The sequence below is a fragment of the Maniola jurtina genome, chromosome 26, assembly GCF_905333055.1.
Source record: "Maniola jurtina chromosome 26, ilManJurt1.1, whole genome shotgun sequence".
In the NCBI taxonomy this organism is placed as follows: domain Eukaryota; kingdom Metazoa; phylum Arthropoda; class Insecta; order Lepidoptera; family Nymphalidae; genus Maniola; species Maniola jurtina.
This window is the reverse complement of record NC_060054.1, coordinates 1,927,224-1,947,786: the sequence shown is the minus strand read 5'-3', so window position 1 is coordinate 1,947,786 and position 20,563 is coordinate 1,927,224. Positions and strand designations below refer to the sequence as shown.

The following is a 20,563-nucleotide window of genomic DNA, read 5'->3' as shown; positions in this document are numbered from 1 at the left end:
GTTAGTTATAGTATGTAGTTAACAAAAAAAAATAAGACAATATTAATTAATTATTATTATGAATAAAATTACTAGGTACTAGTTTTTATACTGTTACTAGTCTAATATCACAGAGTACTTTTTACATGTCTAATATTGTAGTTAGATAGGTGGTATACGTATCATCAACATATCATCATAGTATTAAATATGTACACGCAAATGAGTTTTAAGTTGATCCGTCTTTCGCATTTTTATTGTACTCGTAGGTAGTGGTAGGCTTTTATTACTCTATTTAAAATTCTCGGAATCAACCTACTGATCTAGCGTATCGGAATATGTCCCACTGTCTCTTAAAACAAACCAACACAGACGAATAACTAAAGTTTAATCTCAACGCCATCTGTTGTTGAGTAGAACGCACTACTACAGTGTTGCCAAACTTTAAATGCAAAACCGTCACAGAGGAATAACTATGAAGAAATGATCTATGGATTATTATGTTAATACTCTTTGTTAATTATTGAGAAGACGCTACGAGCCTTAAAGAACTGTTATCCAGGGCCGTAAAATAAATTAAAAAAAAAAAAAAAGACGCTGCGACGCCGCGCCGCCGCGGCCGGACGGAAAAATCCATAGATTGTGCGCGGTGTGCCTCTGTGTACCTTTGATTACATATTTGTACATATATTGAAGGTTTCTGCTGCTTTTCTTGTTTATTTCTTTTCGGTGGTTGAGTGTAAAAGCCAAGCCAAAGAGTATAACGTAGTGATTACTACTCTTTGTTTGCTCTTTGCCAAATTGCTTTGTTATATAGAGCGTAGACAGAGCAATCTAAAGAGTAAAGAGTACTTATCATACTTATGTAATTGTCTTTGGTAATTGTAATTTGTAATCATTGTAATCATGTTTTGTGTTTTGTGCTGTGTGCAGTTGTGCAATTTTGGAAAATGCTTGACTGCAGTCAGAGACTGCTCGACTCCAATTAATAATTAACATTTTTATATAAATTCTCTTCGTACCTAATTCTCCAGTTTCTCCTCTCATTTGTTTTTAGAGTTAAAAAAAAGAAACTTGTAAGAAAGCTGTGAAACACTTGTAAACTGTAAATGTAAAATCAGGAATAGTCGGTAATGGATGAATATTTAGCAATTAAAAATGAAATTGTTTGCAATGATAAATGCAAATGCTGTTTAGGTGAGACTGAATTACAGAATATTTGGGAGCAACACGAATTTGAAGGAAAAAATGAGACCTATGGCCAAATGTTGAGTGAATGTTTCGGCATTTCGGTACGTAGTTTTAGTTATTTAGTGTTGTTATAAACCCTTTAGAAAACCAAATTATTGTTGTGGACTTCTAAGAATTTGTTGATATGATAATTTAGTTATTTACCACATAAAATAACCTATAATTTGTTTTCTTGGGATAATAATGCGATGGGTTCCCAGATCCTTCCGCATACAACTAGAGAACGAGATTTCGACTCTTAGGTTAATTGACAGTTATTATCAGATGTTAGTGATAATAACTGGGACCGACCGCGGCTTAACGTGCACTCCGAGGCACGGAGGAAACGAAAATTCCAAATTTGGACCTCTGAAGTCGGTCATCCATCCAGTTACCAACTTGGGTCAACTTTGCTTCGATTGATACGCGTTGTCACAACTAGGCCGCACGTCCCTCGTAAAGTTTTATTAGAAACATGTATTATTAGAAAACTTTAAGGTTTAGAATTAATTTTAAGGACTATGCTAGGTCAATTTTTTTCGTATAAAATATAGCCTATGTCACCTGGGCCTTTCATCCATCCATCCATCAGCCTGTAAGCGTCCACTGCTGGACATAGGCCTTTCCAAGAGCGCGCCACCAAACACAGTCCTCCGCCTTCCTCATCCACCCGCTCCCCGCCACCTTCTTCAGGTCATCGGTCCAGCGGGCAGGAGGTCGTCCCACACTGCGCTTACCGGTACGCGGTCTCCACTCCAGAACACGTCTGCCCCAACGGCCGTCGGTTCTGCGACAGACATGGCCTGCCCATTGCCACTTCAGCTTGCTAATCCTTAACAACGAATCAATTGACATCTCATTCATCAAAATCGGCCCAGTAATTTAGGTGTTACGGTGGAACACACAGAATCTGGATACAAACATACACACATACATACATAGACTGCTAAAATCATTACCCTTCCTTTTGGCTTTGCTGCAGTCGGGTTAAAACTCATACAACATTTAATTCCAGTGGAAACCTTCAAATAAACCAGAGTGGATCTGTAATATTTGTGTTTCACGGTTGGGGGACGCAATGGACTTTAAACGGGAGATTTTAATCACCCAGGATATACTACAAGATGGTAAGTTGACATCCTTAAGAATTTACCCTAAATTACTCTAAAAAACTGGCCAAGTGCCAGTTAGACTCGCGTACCGAGGGTTCCATACTCGGGTATTTTTTTACATTTTGCACGATATATCAAAAACTATCATGCATAAAAATTGATAAAAATCTGTTTTAGAATGTACAGGTAAAGCCCTTTCATATGATACCACACTTGGTATAGTTATCTTACTTTTAAAATTGAAACACATTTTAATTTTTTTTTTTAAAGATGTAACCACAAATTAACGGTTTACAGATTTATTCCTTTACTTGTGCTATAAGATCTATCTACCTGCCAAATTTCATGATTCTAGGTCAACGGGAAGTACTGTATAGGTTTCCTTGACAGACACGACGGACGGACAGACAACAAAGTGATCCTATAAGGGTTCCGTTTTTCTTTTTGAGGTACATAACCCTAAAAACTAAGTTACTCTAATTTAAGTTACTCTTGAAATATTTGCTTTGGATTATGCTTTGGATATTTCAATTAAGCTAATTTAGATTCTCTAATCAAAATACATATTATCCTATTAGTAGTACATTTATATTCATGAATTTTCTCCTCTTTCATTTGACATACCACTCGTTACAATAGCAAAAAAATTTTTTGGAGACCTCCCACTTTTTTTAGGTCAATTTTTTTCATATAAAATATAGCCTATGTCACCCGGACATTTACCATGAATCAATTGACACCTCATTCATCAAAATTGGCCCATTAGTTTAGGCACTACGGTGGAACACACAGAATCTGGATACAAACATACCTAGTTACATACATACATACATCCACAAATACATACATAGACTGCTAAAATCATCCTCCCTTTTGGCTTTGCTGAAGTCGGGTATAAAGTGCACAGCTATGTACAATTGTTGTTGCAGATTTATATATAAATGTGAAAGTAGAGGATGGTGAAGACTCTGCTTCTCAAGTGGATAAGTATGAAGATGTGGATAAGTATGAAGATGTGGAGTACCTTGAAGATAACCCAGAATATGAACCTGAGAATAGTATGTATTTGTTTTCTTTATTAACCCATGACCCAAAAAGAGGGTTATAAGTTTGACGTGTGTATCTACCTGTGGCATTGTAGCTCCTAAACTAATCAACTGATTTTAATTTAGTTTTTTTTTTTAAAGGTAATTGATCAAGAGTGTTCTTAGCTATAATCCAAAAAAATCGGTTCAGCTGTTTGAAAGTTATCAGCTCTTTTCTAGTTACTGTAACCTTCACTTGTCGGGGGTGTTATAAAATTTTAATTTACACTTGTTGTTTAGGTCTTAGCCAAACCACATTTGAAAATTTTGATATGCGAAGGGAAACGCTAACCACAGCACCCTAAAAATAACCATCTGTACAACCATCTCTCTCGGTTTTCAGACATACCCTCAAGTGCCCAAGGATCAACGCGAGTGAAACGCAAGCCAAAGTACCCTAAAAGACTTCCAAGGCATCGTAGGAACAAGACATACAAGCAATACACAAAAAACGATCTCGAAGAGGCAGTGCTTAGCGTTCTATGTGGGGAAATGGAGGCTGCGGATGCCGCGAGGTTGTACAGTATACCCAAGGCCACATTGCATGCTAAAGTCAATGAGTCAATGGAGGCTAAGGAAGGTGAGTCATAGCAGTACACAATGTACCTTTGTGAGTCAGAACAGTTTTGTGCAGGGACATGCTGTGTGTGGATATCGTGCAGTTGTACAGTATACCCAAGGCCACATTGCATGCTAAAGTCAATGAGTCAATGGAGGCTAAGGAAGGTGAGTCATAGCAGTACACAATGTACCTTTGTGAGTCAGAACAGTTTTGTGCAGGGACATGCTGTGTGTGGATATCGTGCAGTTGTACAGTATACCCAAGGCCACATTGCATGCTAAAGTCAATGAGTCAATGGAGGCTAAGGAAGGTGAGTCATAGCAGTACACAATGTACCTTTGTGAGTCAGAACAGTTTTGTGCAGGGACATGCTGTGTGTGGATATCGTGCAGTTGTACAGTATACCCAAGGCCACATTGCATGCTAAAGTCAATGAGTCAATGGAGGCTAAGGAAGGTGAGTCATAGCAGTACACAATGTACCTTTGTGAGTCAGAACAGTTTTGTGCAGGGACATGCTGTGTGTGGATATCGTGCAGTTGTACAGTATACCCAAGGCCACATTGCATGCTAAAGTCAATGAGTCAATGGAGGCTAAGGAAGGTGAGTCATAGCAGTACACAATGTACCTTTGTGAGTCAGAACAGTTTTGTGCAGGGACATGCTGTGTGTGGATATCGTGCAGTTGTACAGTATACCCAAGGCCACATTGCATGCTAAAGTCAATGAGTCAATGGAGACTAAGGAAGGTGAGTCATAGCAGTACACAATGTACCTTTGTGAGTCAGAACAGTTTTGTGCTGGGACACGCTGTGTGTGGATATCGTGCAGTTGTAAGGTATACTTTAAGGGCACTTTGCAGACTGAAGTCAATGAGTCAGAGAAGTATACACACAAGTCAACATACAACAAGTCACATATTTTTATTTATTTTATTTATTTACTATTTGCAAGCGCTTGACCACAATCACACCTGATGGAAAGTGATGATGTGGTCTAAAATGGGACGCGTTTACCTAGATGGTGCCTATTCACCCATGTTTTAAAAATACCCGGATTGTAATTGGTAGAAAACACAGATCGCGGAAGAGTATTCCAAAGCTTAGCCATGCGTATGAGGAATGAAGACGCAAAACGTTTCGTGCGTGTAGATGGAATGTCGACGACATAAGGATGGAGACTCGCCTGACGTCTTGCGGTTCGGTGGTAAAATGGTGAAGGGGGACAAGATTGTATGATGTAACAACAGTTTTAAAAATAAAGCCACTAAATAAAGGAAAATTGTTTTTCTGTCACTTGTTATAGGTGTTTTAATGTTGCATAGTACATTTACATTTATGAACACAGAATATTTTCCTCTTTCATTTGACATCCCACTTGATACAAGAGCAAAAAAATTTTTTGGTGACACCCACTTTTTTCGTGTAACATCCATTCGGTCAATTTTTTTCGTATAAAGTGTAGCCTATGTCACCCGGACCTTTACGACGAATCGATTGACACCTTATTTATCAAAATCGGCCCAGTAGTTTAGGCGCTACGGTGGAACACACAGAATCTGGATACAAACATACATACCCACCCACATAATATATACATATTATACACATACATACATACATACATATATAGTGGACCCCCGGTAATCCGACAAACGTTTTGCAGGACATTGTCGGACTATCGAACTTGTCGGATTATAGAGTACTGCCTAAGACCCTCTATAGTCTGGGATTTTTTACAAAAGAGTGCCTTGTAATCCGACAAATTACAAATCCAATGATAAGATTCCATATGTCATACATACTCTGAAGTACAAATCATACTTCACTATGTATGTCAAATTTAGTAAATTCAATAATAATAGACATGTCGGATTAGACAGGGGACGGATTACCGGGGGTCCACTGAACTTTTTTTTTTTTTTTTTTTTTTTTTTTTTTTTTTTTTTTTTTTTTTTTTTTTTTTATGTCTGCCAAGGTGAGCACGGAACTGCGTCGCATTACATCATGCTGACCTCCTAGATCTCTATCCTCTTCTTTTCTTCTTTTTCTTTCTCTTCCCTTCGCATCATGGTAGCTCTCAGCATTTGGCTATATCTTAGCCAGGCGTCTTCGCTCGACAGCATGCGCGCCATAAGATTTTGGGCATTCACGTCCTCCGCGTCTGTCGATCGAAGCGCTTTTGCCCTTAGGTCGGCACTACCTGGGCATTCGAAGATTGCGTGTCTCGGGGTGTCCTCCTCTCCGCAAAAGTAGCAGCCTTCGCTTGGTGCTTTCCCGATTGCAAAGAGGTAGGTGTTGAACACCCCGTGACCGCTGAGCGCTTGTGTCAGCCAGCGATCTACTTCCCCATGCTTCCTAGTGTGCCATTTTTTCAGGTCGGTGATGATTTCTCTGGTCCAGCTCCCTTTTCCTGCTCCCGACCATTCGTTTGCCCACTCCTTCAAGGTGTCCTCTCGCACTTCTAAAAGTGTTTGCTCCTTGCTATCGAACAGCTTAGCGCGTTCGCTTACCAGTTTCGCTATGGGGATAAGCCCAGCTATCACCAGCACGGCTTCAGTGGAGACTGTTCGATATGCTCCACAAATACCTATAGCTAGTCGTCTTTGGACTCCTTCCAATTTCTTCTTATACAGTTCCACCTTCATAGCTTCCCTGAATATTGGTGCCCCGTAAAGAATTATGGAGTGGGCTACTGATGCCAAAGCCCTCCTCTTGCTCGCTCGAGGCCCTCCTTTTGTAGGCATAAGTCTGTACAGTGCCTCTGTCAGCTTCTGGGCTTTATTGGCTACCTCCTCTATGTGTTTCTTGAAGTTGAGGCTTTTGTCGAGCCATACTCCCAGATACTTCACGTGGTCCTTCGGAGTTACTATCGCACCTTGAATTTTGAATTGTATAGGGTCTAGCCTCCGCCTTCCACTGAATACAATCGCTTCCGTTTTCTCTGGTGCAATCTCCAAGTGCCTTCTTTGCATCCAGCTACGTATTCGCTCGAGCGCCCTATTTGCCCTGATCATGAGGGAAACCTCGGATTTAGCCACCACTACGAGAGCCAGGTCATCAGCAAAGCCCACAAGTTGGATGCCCTCCTCTTGTTCCAGCTTGAAGACGCCATCGTACAGAATGTTCCAGAGAGTTGGGCCAAGTATTGATCCCTGTGGTACTCCACTGCTGACTTTGACCATGTCTTCCACTCCATTACAATCTCTAACTCTTATAGATCTGTCTTCTAGGTAGCTACTTATCAAGTTTTGGATGTAGCCTGGGAAGCCTCTCTTACGCATTTCCAAAAGGATCTCTCGCCAAGACGCAGAGTTAAAAGCATTCCTCACATCTAGACAGATCAGGGCACAGAGCTTTCTTGTTTTTAGCGTGCCCTGTCTTGCCACCATGGCAGTCTGGACTACTTTTTTTACAGCCATTAGTGTGGACCGGCCCTGCCTAAAACCATACTGATGGTCAGAGAGACCGCCGTGGTCTGGCAAAAGCTTCTCTATTCTGTTAAGAAGGAGTCTCTCCATGAGTTTGCCATAACTATCAAGCAAACAGACTGGTCTATATCCGGCCGGGTCTCCCGCTGGCTTATTTGCTTTTCTGAGTAAGACCAGACTTGCTTTTTTCCAATCTGCAGGAAACGTCCCAGCTGCAAAAGCATCGTTTAAAACTGTTCTTATTTTCTCCGGTATAGCCTGCACTGCCATTTTGATCACCTCGGGCGCAATAAGATCAGGTCCTGGCGCTTTTTTTAGTTTAAGACCTTCAACCGCCGTCCTTAGCTCTTCTTCCGTAATTTCCGGCATCTGAGAGGCGTCTCCCATGATGCGGCCAAAATCTTCATGGAACGGGAACAATACTTTGACCACTGTTTTAATTAGGTCCATTTCCAAGCTGGGCGGACTTTGCCGTAATTTTTTGGTGACAATCCTATATCCCAGTCCCCAAGTATCCTTATCCACATCATCACAGAGCTCTTTCCATTTTTCTGCCTTTGACTTTGTGATGGCTGCTTGCAAATCCAGTTTTGCTGCCCTATATTTCTCTCTGAGCTCCTGCATTTCTACTTCTTTGCTTTCATCTCTGGTTGAGTTTTCCCTACCCCTTTTCCTTCTCTCACGTGTGTAGTCTCTGCGACATCTTGTGCAATGAGCTCTTTTCGCGCCAATTAGTTTATTCCACCAATATACTGGTGCTCGTCTGTAAACTCCTTTTCTGGGCATCGCCCTATCGCAGGCTTTTGTGGTCTCTATCACCAATTCTTCTGGAGAGCCAATCTCACTTTCTTTAAGCACATCTTCTAGGACTTTCTGATCAAGCTTATCCAATCTCCACCCTACCTGTGTTTCGATTGGTGACTTCCTTTCATGTTGAAGTATATTAAACTTTATATATCGGTGCCCACTTAAGCTATCTTCCTCCAGGACTTGCCACTCAATAACTCTCTTTGTCATACTTGCGTTGGCAAATGTAATGTCTGGGGTAGAGTTTTTCTTACCTCTTTGAAACGTTGGGGCGACTCCTTCATTCATTATAACCATGTCCATACTCGCGAGCATTTCCATGATTAGCCGACCTCTGGCATTTTCGGTTTTGTTCGACCAGACTTTTGACGCTGCATTGAAGTCCCCAGCTACCAAAATGTCTCCACGCTGTGACTTGATGCTTTCAAAAAGCTCATCTAGGTCTCGCTCAAAGTCCTCAAAACTATGGTTCGGCGAAAAGTAGCAACTAAAAATCGTGAGCCCAAAAATTGCTACCGCAATGAACCCGTTTCCTTGCGCCACTATTTTAGCATGGGTGCCTTTATTATAAATAACTACAGTGGCATCCCCTCTATGGTCTGTGATCCATTCACGTACTTGCACTATTTTTCTGTTTGGCTCCGCCACGATGGCTAAGTCTATGTCATATTCCTTTGCCGTCGCTTCGAGCAGGTCGTGGGCGGCTCGCGTTCTGTCCAGGTTTATTTGCAGGACCTTTATCTGCGAGCCTATTGCACCGCTTCCTGCTCCTATACCCCGTTTTTTGGCACTTTGATCCTTCCGCCAGGCACCTTTTCTTTCCAAGACGGGCAACTTTTCGAGCCCATTCGATGTCTTGTATTGCTCAGGCCTTTATCCATACAGATAGCGCATGCTGTTTCCATCTCGCAGTCTATGGCCTTATGCCCCTCGATGCCACAGTTATAGCACTTTTTGCTTCGGTCCTGGCCTGAGCACGCCATTGAAACATGCCCGTATTCGAGACACCTGTAGCACCTTTTTCTTTCTACTGAGAGCCTGATTGGGACCCTCATCCATCCTATCTTTATCTTTTTCTGGTCTGCAAGTTTTTGAGCTTCCTCCTTCGGAAGCTCGACCAGGGCTGTCTTACTACCGTATCGGTTCTCCCAAAAACTCTTAACGTGGAATTCCTTCACCCTTTGTTTTAATGCCTCCTCCACTTCTTCTTTTTCCACTGTGACATCCAGTCCCCTAATTATAACATCGGCAGACTCTTTTAGCGCTCTAAGTGTTAAATTTGGGCACAGTTCCCCCACTTTCTCTTTTACTCGCAAGGCGTTTCCATCTTGACCTTTCTCAAGTTCAAGTAGTATATCGCCCCTTCTGGTCTTTCTTACCTTAGAGAATACTACTTCCTCACTTGCTAGTCCCGACTTTACTTCTTTAAGTACGCTGGCATAGTCACGGTCTCTTACCTCGACTAGCAGTGCTTCGGGCTTTGCGATTGGCTTTCTGCCGGTTGGCTTTTTCCCCAGATTATTTTTTCCTTTCTTCTTAGCTTTTTGATTTGGGGCTTTTTCCTCTTCCCGATTCCTCCCTTTCTTTGTCAGTACATCTTTCTCAATCTCATTCTCTTTTTCCTTGTCCTGCACTCGATTGATCTCCGCCGGATATCTTCCTATTCCTTTATTCCTATTTCTCTCTTTTTGGCGTTTCCCCTTCGATTGTACTTCCTTCCAGTCAGTTTCCGTACCCAGATCATCATCCCATTCTAATCCTTCCATCTCGCCTCCGGTTGATGTATTTGTACCTTTATCTTCTACCACCACTGCTACTCTCTTTGCTCTTTTTGGAGTTCTCTCCATCTCTTCGCTTTTTTCTCCTGCTCTCATTCTTCGGACATCCATGACCCGTCCACACAGCTTTTGCAGTTCTCGCAGTCTTGTCTTAATTTCATTGGCTGTATTCTTGTATGGCCCTTGTCTCTCCACAAGTGAGTTTACATCTACGATGTTGCCGAACAGTTCACCCAAAAGTCGGTCTTCCTTTTCCTCTAGACTTTCTGTCTCCTTATTACTCTTTGGTGACTTTTTCCTTTTCCCATCTCTATTTTTCGGCGTGCTCACCATGGGTGAGAAAAATGTCAGGGGGCTTACGTAGGGTGGTCGTCTGCATTGTACCTGTTCATCTCCTGTAGATATTCCGTCCTCCGTTTCCGTTTGTTCTGTATCAGTCCATGTCCGTGCCTGTGTCGTTGTTTTAGGTGGCGTGCGTTGTAGCAGGCCAGACCTCGCAAATGGTTTGTCACACTTAAGCAAAACGTTGCCCTCCCCAGAATACGAGGGGCAGCCCCTGTCGGCCGAGACCGTCAGGGGGCGGGATTCCCCGGCACTAGTATCAGCGCCGGAACCCGCCTGGGGTAGTATCTTTTTTTGTTGTGCTTGCATGTTCAATTATCTCCCTTCCTTCCTTCTCTCTTCTACTAACATCTTCCGGAAAACAGCCGCCCAATGTGGGACAGACGCTGACCAGACAGCCGCTCGCTCCGAGTACAGACGCTGCCTGGATTTGTTGTGCTTGCTTTTGGTCCGCGCTGAGTATTTTATTTCCCCAGTACCCGCCAGACAAGTCTGGTGAGGGAGATCCCCTATCCGCCAGCCGGGGACGCGCCCGATGGGAGAGCAGCCAACTCCACACCACTATTTTTTTTGAATTAAGACTATTTTGAATTACTACTACTATTTTAATTACACACAACACCTGTGCTCCGCTACTGAGGCGCCTACTACTGAGCGGGGGCAGGCGTCGCAGGCCAGGGGGCCACAGGGCGGCGCGGTGGCTTGAGCTACGTCGCCGGTGGCTTGGCGTCCGCGTGGCGGCCGCTCTTGCAGCTGCTGCAAGGCGGACGCGGCATGCAGCGGAGGTCTTGTGATGAGAGGAACCGGGCCTATCTAATACGTATGGAGAAACTCGTATAGGAAGTGTTTCAGTCTGTACGTGCAACAGAGTCGTCACTCCACTCCACTCCACTCCACTTCACTCCAACTCCAAGCTCGATCCAGAAGCTGAGTAGACCGCCCAGGTTGCCGAGGTTTTCCCGGAGCAGGGCTTCTCCCATCACAAAAGCTCAGGAACGCGGTAGCCCTGGCTCAGCCCCGCGTTCGGCGAAATGCCGAACCACTGAATCCACTGAACTGCTAAAATCATAACCCTTCTTTTTGGCTTTGCCGCAGTCGGGTAACAAAATTTCTTTCATGTCATCACACTCGTGTTGTTTTGCAGATGAAGCCAAACCGCCCAACAATGACAAGTACTACAAACTGATAGAAGACATCCAAAAAATCATGAAGTACACCAACGCTATACCGTTCAGGACGAGAGCAGTGAATAGATACTACTGCTTCTACTGTCCATCAGACGGCCCGTTCTTCTTAGACCCAGACGAGTTGCGCTCCCATACACATACTAAACATGGCATCGAAAAGATCTACAGCATTGAACGGTTCATGAAGCCTCCATTCATGTACGAAGTCGTCAAAATGGATATTTACGACTTGCACTGTACAGAGTGCCATATCCCAGTGCCGGACTGGAATAAAATGTTTGTGCATTTCGCCGAAACACACAAAATTGGCTTCGACGAGGCGTACACAAAAATTATACCATACTCTCTGGCCTCCAATTTGAAATGTGTTCTGTGTAACGAGGACTTCCCCAATTACGGACACCTGGACGCCCATATGAATCAGCACTACAGTAACCACATATGCTACGAGTGTGGGGACACATTTTTAGCCGCACACCGCTTGGATAAACATTTGAAAGTGCACAAAATTGGGAGTTATCCGTGTAAGCTGTGCAACAAGGAGTTCAAGATGAAGAGGTACTTGTCCAAGCATTTCACTTTAGTGCACAGGCAGGAGCGTAAGTGTAAGTGTTTGTATTGCGATGAGAAGTTTGTGGACCAGTTCAACCGGCACAAGCATGTGACGGAGGCCCACAAGGACAAAGTGCAGACCATCACGTGTGAAGTGTGCGGCAAAATGTTCACGTGGAAGTCCTACTATGTGGCGCATATGCGCAAACGACACAGAGGTGAAAAGAAGCTCAAATGCCAGTACTGCCCTAAAATGTTTCTGATGCCGTACGAATTGACCAACCATCTGGTGGTGCACACCGGTGTCAAGAATTTTGTCTGTCTGTGCGGAGAGAGTTTCAAGAGGTCTAACGATTTGAGGAAACATGTTCAAGCCGAGCACGAAGATGGAAAGATGATTATTGGTGAATAAAATATTGATATAGATAGATAGTAGAGACTCGATTCTTTAAATCCATACTTAATATTATAAATGCGAAAGTGTGTCTGTCCGTCTGTCTGTCTGTCTGTCTGTCTGTCTGTCTGTCTGCCTGTCTGCCTGCCATGTTTTCACAGCCCAACCATTTGTATTTGTATTTGTATTTATTTATTCTTCGTTTCAGACTTATAAAAGCACTTACGATTAGCATTAAACCGATTTTAATGAAATTTGGTACAGACTTGAGATACTTCCCGGGGAAGGACATAGGCTACTTTTTACCCCGGAAAATCAAAGAGTTCTTACGGGATTTAAAAAAATCCAAATCCACGCGGGCGAAGCCGCGGGCATCCCCTAGTACTTTAATATTATAAATGCGAAAGTGTGTCTGTCTGCTACCTTTTCATGGCCCAACAGTTTAACCGATTCTGACGAAATTTGGTACAGGATTAGCTTATATCCCGGGGACGGACATAGGCTACTTTTTATCCCGGAAAATCAATCAGTTCCCACGGGATCTTAAAAACCTTTATCCACAAGGACGAAGTCGCGGGCATCCTCTACTTCAAAATATTTTCATTCAATTAGACTTTTGCAAGTACTTTTGAATCGTCAAGAGCATCTACCACTGGTTCGGAATGCCTTTCCTACCGAGAAGAATCAGCGAGAAATTATCCAGACCTGTCATACAGATTCGCGATTATCTGGATTAGCAACCGCGATGAAGTAACGTTTGTAGGATGATTAAGAGGGGTCTCTCCATAACTCGCTCCATACAAACGTAGTTTGTCTCTCATTGGAATACTGACCAATCATACTCAATGGAATTTTGTAGAAACGTTCCAGGAACTAATATCTATGTCTGTGGTTTTTCAGATTTCCGTTAAAATATTCGGTTTCAAAGTTACGCGGTCTTAAAAATTCACATACAAATCTTTGAGCCCCTGCAATTTTAAAACTACATATTTTTAGAAAAATCTAAAACACCACAGACACAGATATTATTTTCTAGAATATGTCTGCAAAATTTCATGGACTTTGGTTGCTTAATATTCAAATAAAATTGGAGCTACGATTGTATGGAGTAAGTGACGGAGAGAGCCCGGTTAAGATTTCAATATTTTAATGATTAAAGAAAATATTATGTGTATAAGTTACATTAGTAAACATTGATTTTTGTTGATAAGTTCAATTTATATTTGTTGTTTTGAATAAATACCTTTCATTATATGTTAAGAATATGTATGTACAAAAATCGATTTTCTTCATACATTCAACTATCCGAATGCCTTAGGTTAACAATAATAAAATTAGTGTGGTTAATCGAGTCTGTACTGTACTTGCAGATACTATCATTTGTCTGCTTAGACTTAAGGCTTTTGTTAAAATATGAACGCATTCTCTGCTTTACTCTGTGACATGTCATCGTGTATCGCTAATATATTCTGTGGCTACCATTGTAACATTCGTTCCTTTTCTCTGTGTGGCACCGAAATAAAAAGGCTGTCTGTTTTATACCAAAGTTTTATTTCATCTTAAATATCAAGTAAATTCCAAATAGCAGTTCAGTTTTTCAGTTCATTATATCAGCTTTAATATTACGTGGAAACCATGCAGGTTAGAGAGAAGGATAACGATCGCTGTAGAAAATAGTGTCCCCGAAATACAGACAAAATAAGTGAGGCGCTGCGATCGCTAAGTTGTCTCAATAAAAGCGGGCTGTTGTGCGCTAATTTGAAATGATATATCAACGTTTAATATACGTGTATATAATATTTTTCAAAGGAAAATTTAATTTAATTTTAATTTTACACATTCAATATTTCAATGTGCTACTACATTACCTTTACCTGATATTACCTTTGGTACTTTAAATAATGATGATTGACGTAAATTGTTTTTCACTCTATTTTTCCGATCAGATGCTAAACCACTTGTACATCCACGCACAATACAATATTTCACCATTTTTTAATGTTTCTTTTCGTCAAAAATTAAAATATTACGGAGCACGATTATTTTCTCACCGATGCCGCGAAGAAAATTTATACATTATGCAACTAACTTCATCTACTTGTACTCATAAACAGCTAACTTCACAGATACTCCTTACCGACGACAGCGCGGCTCAAATTCTACCAATTTTCAGGGACAGGCGCGCTAATGCTTTAGCGCGTAGCGATCGTTCTCCTTCTCTCTAACCTCCATGGTGGAAACTAATCTTTTTCCTTTTTTTTTTAAATATTAGGTAGTTACAGAGTTACAAAATATTAAATACCTTTTAGATCAAGGAAAATGTTATATGAAATGGCGGTGTTTAATTTTAGTTTTTGTATTAATCACCATTTAGATCTAGTAAAATGGCGGTATTTAATTTTAGTTTTTGTATTAAGTATTTACATATTTTTTCAAATTAAATAGACAAGTTTTCAAAAATGGTGTTATTATTTTGTAAGTCCCTAGATTTAAGGGGCTTGCCCGCGAAATTCAAATTTAATTTGGTTTTTCGCAATTTGTAAACTAATACGACAACGTAGGCTTAGGGTATTCTGATTCCGACAGTGGCAGTATCATCCTCACAGGTTTATAAAAAAATCTTTACTTGAAAAGGTCCAGTGTAAGAAATTAATTAAAGTATCGACTAATTTGTGAGAATAGTCGATACTTTAATTAATTTCTTAAACTAAATTAAATTTGAATTTCGCGGGCAGGCCGGTCGCTTCGGCCTTAACCTTTGAGCACCGTGTTATAACCACAGAGTAGGTACTTTTAAATTATGATCAGAACCCAGAGCCATAAAGCCAGTTGAAAACAAAAACCAAAAACCAGAACAAAGAGTATGTAGTCACTTTACCCGTTATCAGTAGGTATATTATCTATGGTTATATACCAGAAAAAAAAAGTCGTGAATATATGTTATTGGTCTGTGGTCGTGAACAAGTCGTGAAGTCCGGGTCCAAAAACAGAAAAAATAAAAAACATAAAAGTTAAAAGAGATGGATAAAAAAGAGAAAATACTTTGATACTTACATAGTGATTAGTGATTACATACTCTTTGGATACTTATATCCCAGTAAATATTACGCGACTACGCTTTGTTGTTTTTTGAAGTATTCAACTCTTCAGCTGTGCTTTCTATCATGCGTGTGATGAAATAGAAGTTAATTTAATATATGGTAAAACAGTCAACATGGGCAAGATTAAAATTAAAAAGTCTGGCCAAAGCCAGCAGTGTCGATGCTGTTTAAAGGAGATCGGCCTCAAGGAACTTTGGACAGAGTACTACAACGGGGAAGAGCGAGAGGTGTACGGTGAAATGGTGAACGATTGCTTCGCGTTGCCAGTAAGTATTGTGTTAGGTACCTATTTACTTAAAAACCGGCCAAGTGCGAGTCAGACTCGCGCACTGAGGGTTCCGTACTCGGGTATTTTTTCCAATAATAGGCTTGCGACTCCTACGCTCCGTCTCAGGAAGGTCCAAAAGTCATTTGTGGGAATGGGTATAATCTTCTATAACAAAATTCCTCAGTCAATTTTGGACTTGCCTTTACACAGGTTCAAAAAATCTATTAAAAATATGCTCCTGAGAAAAGCATATTATACTATCGAAGATTATGTAAATGATAAAAAAGCGTGGATTTGAACTTCGATTCGCTCCAGCAATGCGCAGGACTTCAATTGCTTGTATACATGGCATAATATTGTATATCAAATCATTGAAAAGAGCAACCGCCGAGTTTCTTGCTGGTTCTTCTCGGTAGTAAAGGCATTCCGAACCAGTGGTAGATGCTTTTGACGATTCGAAAGAACTTGTAAAAGTCTAATTGAATAAAAACATTTTGAATTTGAATTTGAATTTGAATATTTCGCACGATAAATCAAAAACTATTATACATAAAAATAAATAAAAATCTGTTTTAGAATGTACAGGTAAAACCCTTTGATATGATACCCCACTTGGTATAGTTATCTTACTTTAAAAATTGAAACACAGTTAGTTTTGTGATGTAACCACAAATTCACGGTTTTCGGATTTTTTCCTTAACTTGTGCTATAAGGCCTGCCACCTGCCAAATTCCATGATTCTAAGTCAACGGGAAATACTCTATAGGTTTTCTTGACATACATGACGGATGGACAGACGGCAGACAGATAGAGAGACAGCAAAGTGATCCTATAAGGGTTCCTTACTTTCCTTTTGAGGTACGGAACCCTAACTATCTGCTTGTTCCAGTGGGAGCCTCTGTTTGGCAAGACGGAGCATATCTGTGACAGCTGCATCACCCGGCTCCGCGATGCAGTCAGCTTCAAGCGAGAGATACTCTACTCTAACCAGTTGCTCAACCAAGAAGCCAAAAATGGTAACCATTTATTAATAAAGTTAACCCCCTGTAATCCGACCCTTGTCTAATCCGGCGCCCTCTGTAATCCGACATGTCTATTATTGAATTTTTTTTTTTTTTTTTTTATTTGTACCAGAAAGTAGTAACAATAAAGAGAAAAGAAAGAAAAAGTGGACAGGGAAGCACTTATCTCTATAAGAGATCTCTACCAGTGACCCTTGGCAGTGAAAGAGGTTGTAAAGGGAGTAGAGTAGAATAGAATAGAAAAGATGGACAGTAATTATGAAAAAAGCTTAATAGATATTATGTTATATTATTAAATATACAAGTACTTACTTATACATGTAGAAGTATGATTTGTACTTCAGAGTATGTATGACATATAGAATCTTATCATTGGATTTGTAATTTGTTGGATTACAAGGTACTCTTTTTTTGTACTCTTTGATTTTCTGGCATAACAAGTACCCTATGGTTAATCCAGGGTATAATCTATCTCTATTCCAAATTTCAGCTTAATCTGTCCAGTAGTTTTTGTGTGAAAGAGTAACAAACATACAAACAAACTTTCGCCTTTATAATATTAGTGTGATATGACAAGGAACCAAAAGCTTAATTTGCTATAATCCGCCAAACCAAAGAAATCTGTATGGTGCAACATGCAGCATGCGACATGCACCACCCGCCCTCCCACTGATAAACATGCAGGAAAAGCCGGCCACCAAGCAAGCCATCCTTTATTTTTTTTTACTTTATTTTGGTTCCTTGTATATATATATTTTTTCTATACTTTTCTATACTTCATTTTATGTTGTTGATTGCTCAGCACCAGACCCTAGATGTGTTTAATATAAGTATAAATAGTTTTATCTCATGTATAGGTAGTTATAAAAAATGGTACTGATTCTGTTGGCTACTAAATTTTAGAGTATTCGCATCCTCTTCTTACTTAATGTAATATGAAAAGGACAGACACATCTTGACAGTTCTAAATTTAATTTAAAGCTCTCAAACCTCGTGACTTTAGCGGCTAGTCGCGAGCCTATTGTTTAAATTTATAGTGTGCACTAAAATTTAGAGTCTTTAAATGTAAAATTCATGTTCCCTTCCCTTTCCCTTTTCAACAATATTAAAAGGAGGAGGATGCAGATACTCTAAATTTAGTTTAGAGAAAGACAACAGATGTCTTTATTGAAATGTGAACTGTTCCAGAGTCCAAACTCAGTGTGAAGCAAGAGGAAGAGTCAGACTTAGAGATGGAGACAGAGTACCTCAGCATTGAGTTCATGGATGACGAGGACAAGAATCTTATGGGTAAGTGTCTACACTAACAGTCTATTATTATATAGATAGGCATCTTCTAGGCAAGCGTGCTCCGTCTTAGGCTGCATCATCACTTGCTAGCAGGTCTGATTGCAGCCAAGCGCGAGTCTATAATTATAATTTAAAAAAAAAATGGAAATCACTCATGATAGTTTAAATTATAAAAAAAATTAAATAAATCGATTTTTTCAGAACATACTCTATAAAAACTGAATCTTGTACTTCTTAAGTTCAATAAATTATCTTATCTTAAATTAATAAATAATTGTACTAGCCTCAATACTCACCAGTTAAGGGGTGGACTGAATTCCGAAAGGTGTAACCGATCTGTACTAAAAACTATATGAATATACATAAATAAAGATAATTTGACCGAGACTTTCTCTTCTAGAAATCAAAATAGAACAAGAAAGCAAGTCAGAGATGACCGTCAAAGAAGAATCTTCACCGTCCAAGCGTGGCAAACGGTACACTGAGGACGACCTGAAGAAGTGTATGGAAGCTGTGATGAGCGGGAAGATGTCGCAGACCAAAGCATCTATCGTGTACCACGTGCCGAGGAAGACCATCAGCGCTGCGGTTGCAAGTGAGTTCACTTTCACTTTTCACTTTTATGTGTAAGACCATAGCGTTAGGTGTAGAAGCCGTGAAGAGCGGCAAGATGTCGCAGACCAAAGCGTCTATTGTATACCACGTGCCGAGAAAGACTCAGTGCTACGGTTGCAAGTGAGTTCACTTTCACTTTTCACTTTTATGTGTAAGACCATAGCGTTAGGTGTAGAAGCCATGAAAATTGGCAAGATGTCGCAGACCAAAGCATCTATTGTATACCACTTGCCGAGAAAAACTATCAGTGCTGCGGTTGCAAGTGAGTTCACTTTCACTTTTCACTTTTATGTGTAAGACCATAGCGTTAGGTGTAGAAGCCGTGATGAGCGGCAAGATGTCGCAGACCAAAGCATCTATTGTATACCACGTGCCGAGAAAGACTCAGTGCTACGGTTGCAAGTGAGTTCACTTTCACTTTTCACTTTTATGTGTAAGACCATAGCGTTAGGTGTAGAAGCCATGAAAATTGGCAAGATGTCGCAGACCAAAGCATCTATTGTATACCACTTGCCGAGAAAAACTATCAGTGCTGCGGTTGCAAGTGAGTTCACTTTCACTTTTCACTTTTATGTGTAAGACCATAGCGTTAGGTGTAGAAGCCATGAAAATTGGCAAGATGTCGCAGACCAAAGCATCTATTGTATACCACTTGCCGAGAAAGACTATCAGTGCTGCGGTTGCAAGTGAGTTCACTTTCACTTTTCACTTTTAGTGTGTAAGACCATAGCGTTAGATGTAGAAGCCGTGAAGAACGGCAAGATGTTACAGACCACGTATCGTATACCACGTGCCGAGGAAGACCATCAGCGCTGCGGTTGCAAGTGAGTTCACTTTCACTTTTCACTTTTATGTGCAAGACCATAGCGTTAGGTGTAGAAGCCGCAAAGCGCTGTAAGATATCGCAGACCACGTGTCGTACACCACATGCCGAGGAAGGTCATCAGCGCTGCGGTTGCAAGTGAGTTCGCTTTCACTTTTCACTTTTAATGTGTAAGACCATAGCGTTAGGTGTAGAGGCCGTGAAGAGCGGCAAGATGTCGCAGACCACGTGTCGTACACCACATGCCGAAGAAGGGCACCTGTGCTGCGGTCGCAAGTGAGTTCACTTTCACTTTTCACTTTTAGCTTCTAGCTTATGCCCCTCTCCGGAATGCAAGCTAACTCTGTACACGTAAAAATTTGTTTAACGGATGCGCCATCAAAAGCTAGTAGACAGACATACACTCTTTTGCATTTATTATATTAGGGTGGAAGTAGAGTCTGGGTGATGGCCGCGACTTCGCGTGTTTAGATTTATCAAAAATCTCGCAGGAACTATTATTTTTCGTGATAAAAAGTAGCCTATCTCACATTCCAGAACTTTAACTAATATATCCATGAAACTATATATTATGTATTTAACTATATCATTGAAAAGAGCAACCTCCGAGTTTCTTGTTGGTTCTTCACGGTAGGAACGGCATTCCGAACCAGCGCTAAATTGTTTTAACGATTCATAAGCACTTTCAAAAAAATATTTTAATAGAAATAAATTATATTCTATTCATGCAAAAAAACTCGTCGACCCCTTGCAGCGTGATTGAAGACCAAACTGTCTCACCTAGTGATGGTGCAGTCTAAAACGGAACTGGGCTAACCTGGGAGGAGTGTGGAAGTTTTTATTAAACTCATACCCCTTAGTTAAAATGATGCCTGCAGCTTCGCCCGCGTGGATTGGTCAGATCCCCTGCAGCATCAGGATTGAGGAGTTGGACTCCAAATTTTTTATGAAACAATGTCGCAAAGTTCCTCTATCGATTAAAAAAGA

General features: G+C 40.8%; 3 protein-coding genes across 11 annotated transcripts in view; all 3 read left to right on the top strand.

Moving 5' to 3' along the window:
- The first annotated feature begins 879 nt into the window (after positions 1-879).
- LOC123878481 (zinc finger protein 99-like) lies at positions 880-12,920 on the top strand. 2 transcript variants are annotated; one of them, XR_006798831.1, is made up of 6 exons: positions 880-1,271; positions 2,225-2,336; positions 3,251-3,379; positions 3,750-3,986; positions 11,469-12,554; positions 12,867-12,920. XR_006798831.1 is itself a non-coding variant. In XM_045925666.1 (5 exons), exons 1-5 carry the CDS (start codon positions 1,113-1,115, stop codon positions 12,473-12,475), a joined length of 1,644 nt encoding a protein of 547 aa, XP_045781622.1. In that variant the 5' UTR covers positions 880-1,112; the 3' UTR covers positions 12,476-12,608. The 2 variants fall into 2 exon arrangements, 1 of the variants encoding a protein (XP_045781622.1); XM_045925666.1 differs by lacking the exon at positions 12,867-12,920 and having other exon boundaries at positions 11,469-12,608.
- A 2,491-nt stretch (positions 12,921-15,411) lies between these two features.
- The window catches only part of LOC123878476 (zinc finger protein 62 homolog), a 26,522-nt gene continuing 21,370 nt past the window's right edge, over positions 15,412-20,563 (top strand). For all 8 annotated transcript variants that reach the window (XM_045925653.1, XM_045925658.1, XM_045925657.1 and 5 more), the window contains exons 1-4: positions 15,412-15,824; positions 16,716-16,842; positions 18,037-18,138; positions 18,539-18,733. In XM_045925653.1, the coding sequence (XP_045781609.1) occupies positions 15,672-15,824; positions 16,716-16,842; positions 18,037-18,138; positions 18,539-18,733 (577 nt within the window). In that variant the 5' untranslated portion in view covers positions 15,412-15,671. The remainder of the gene's footprint in view (positions 15,825-16,715; positions 16,843-18,036; positions 18,139-18,538; positions 18,734-20,563) is intronic.
- Positions 19,543-20,563, top strand: part of LOC123878490 (zinc finger protein 431-like) — a 26,990-nt gene continuing 25,969 nt past the window's right edge. Inside the window, exon 1 of the mRNA XM_045925678.1 lies at positions 19,543-19,577. The gene's annotated coding sequence lies outside the window, so the exon portion shown is untranslated. The remainder of the gene's footprint in view (positions 19,578-20,563) is intronic.

What these genes read in the sequence shown, in the direction of transcription:
- LOC123878481 (XM_045925666.1), top strand. Translation starts at nt 1,113, where the DNA reads ATGGATGAATATTTAGCAATTAAAAATGAAATTGTTTGCAATGATAAA. An exon ending in GTGAATGTTTCGGCATTTCG is followed by an intron (nt 1,272 to 2,224) that starts GTACGTAGTTTT and finishes ATTTAATTCCAG; the next exon opens with TGGAAACCTTCAAATAAACC. An exon ending in AGAATATGAACCTGAGAATA is followed by an intron (nt 3,380 to 3,749) that starts GTATGTATTTGT and finishes CTCGGTTTTCAG; the next exon opens with ACATACCCTCAAGTGCCCAA.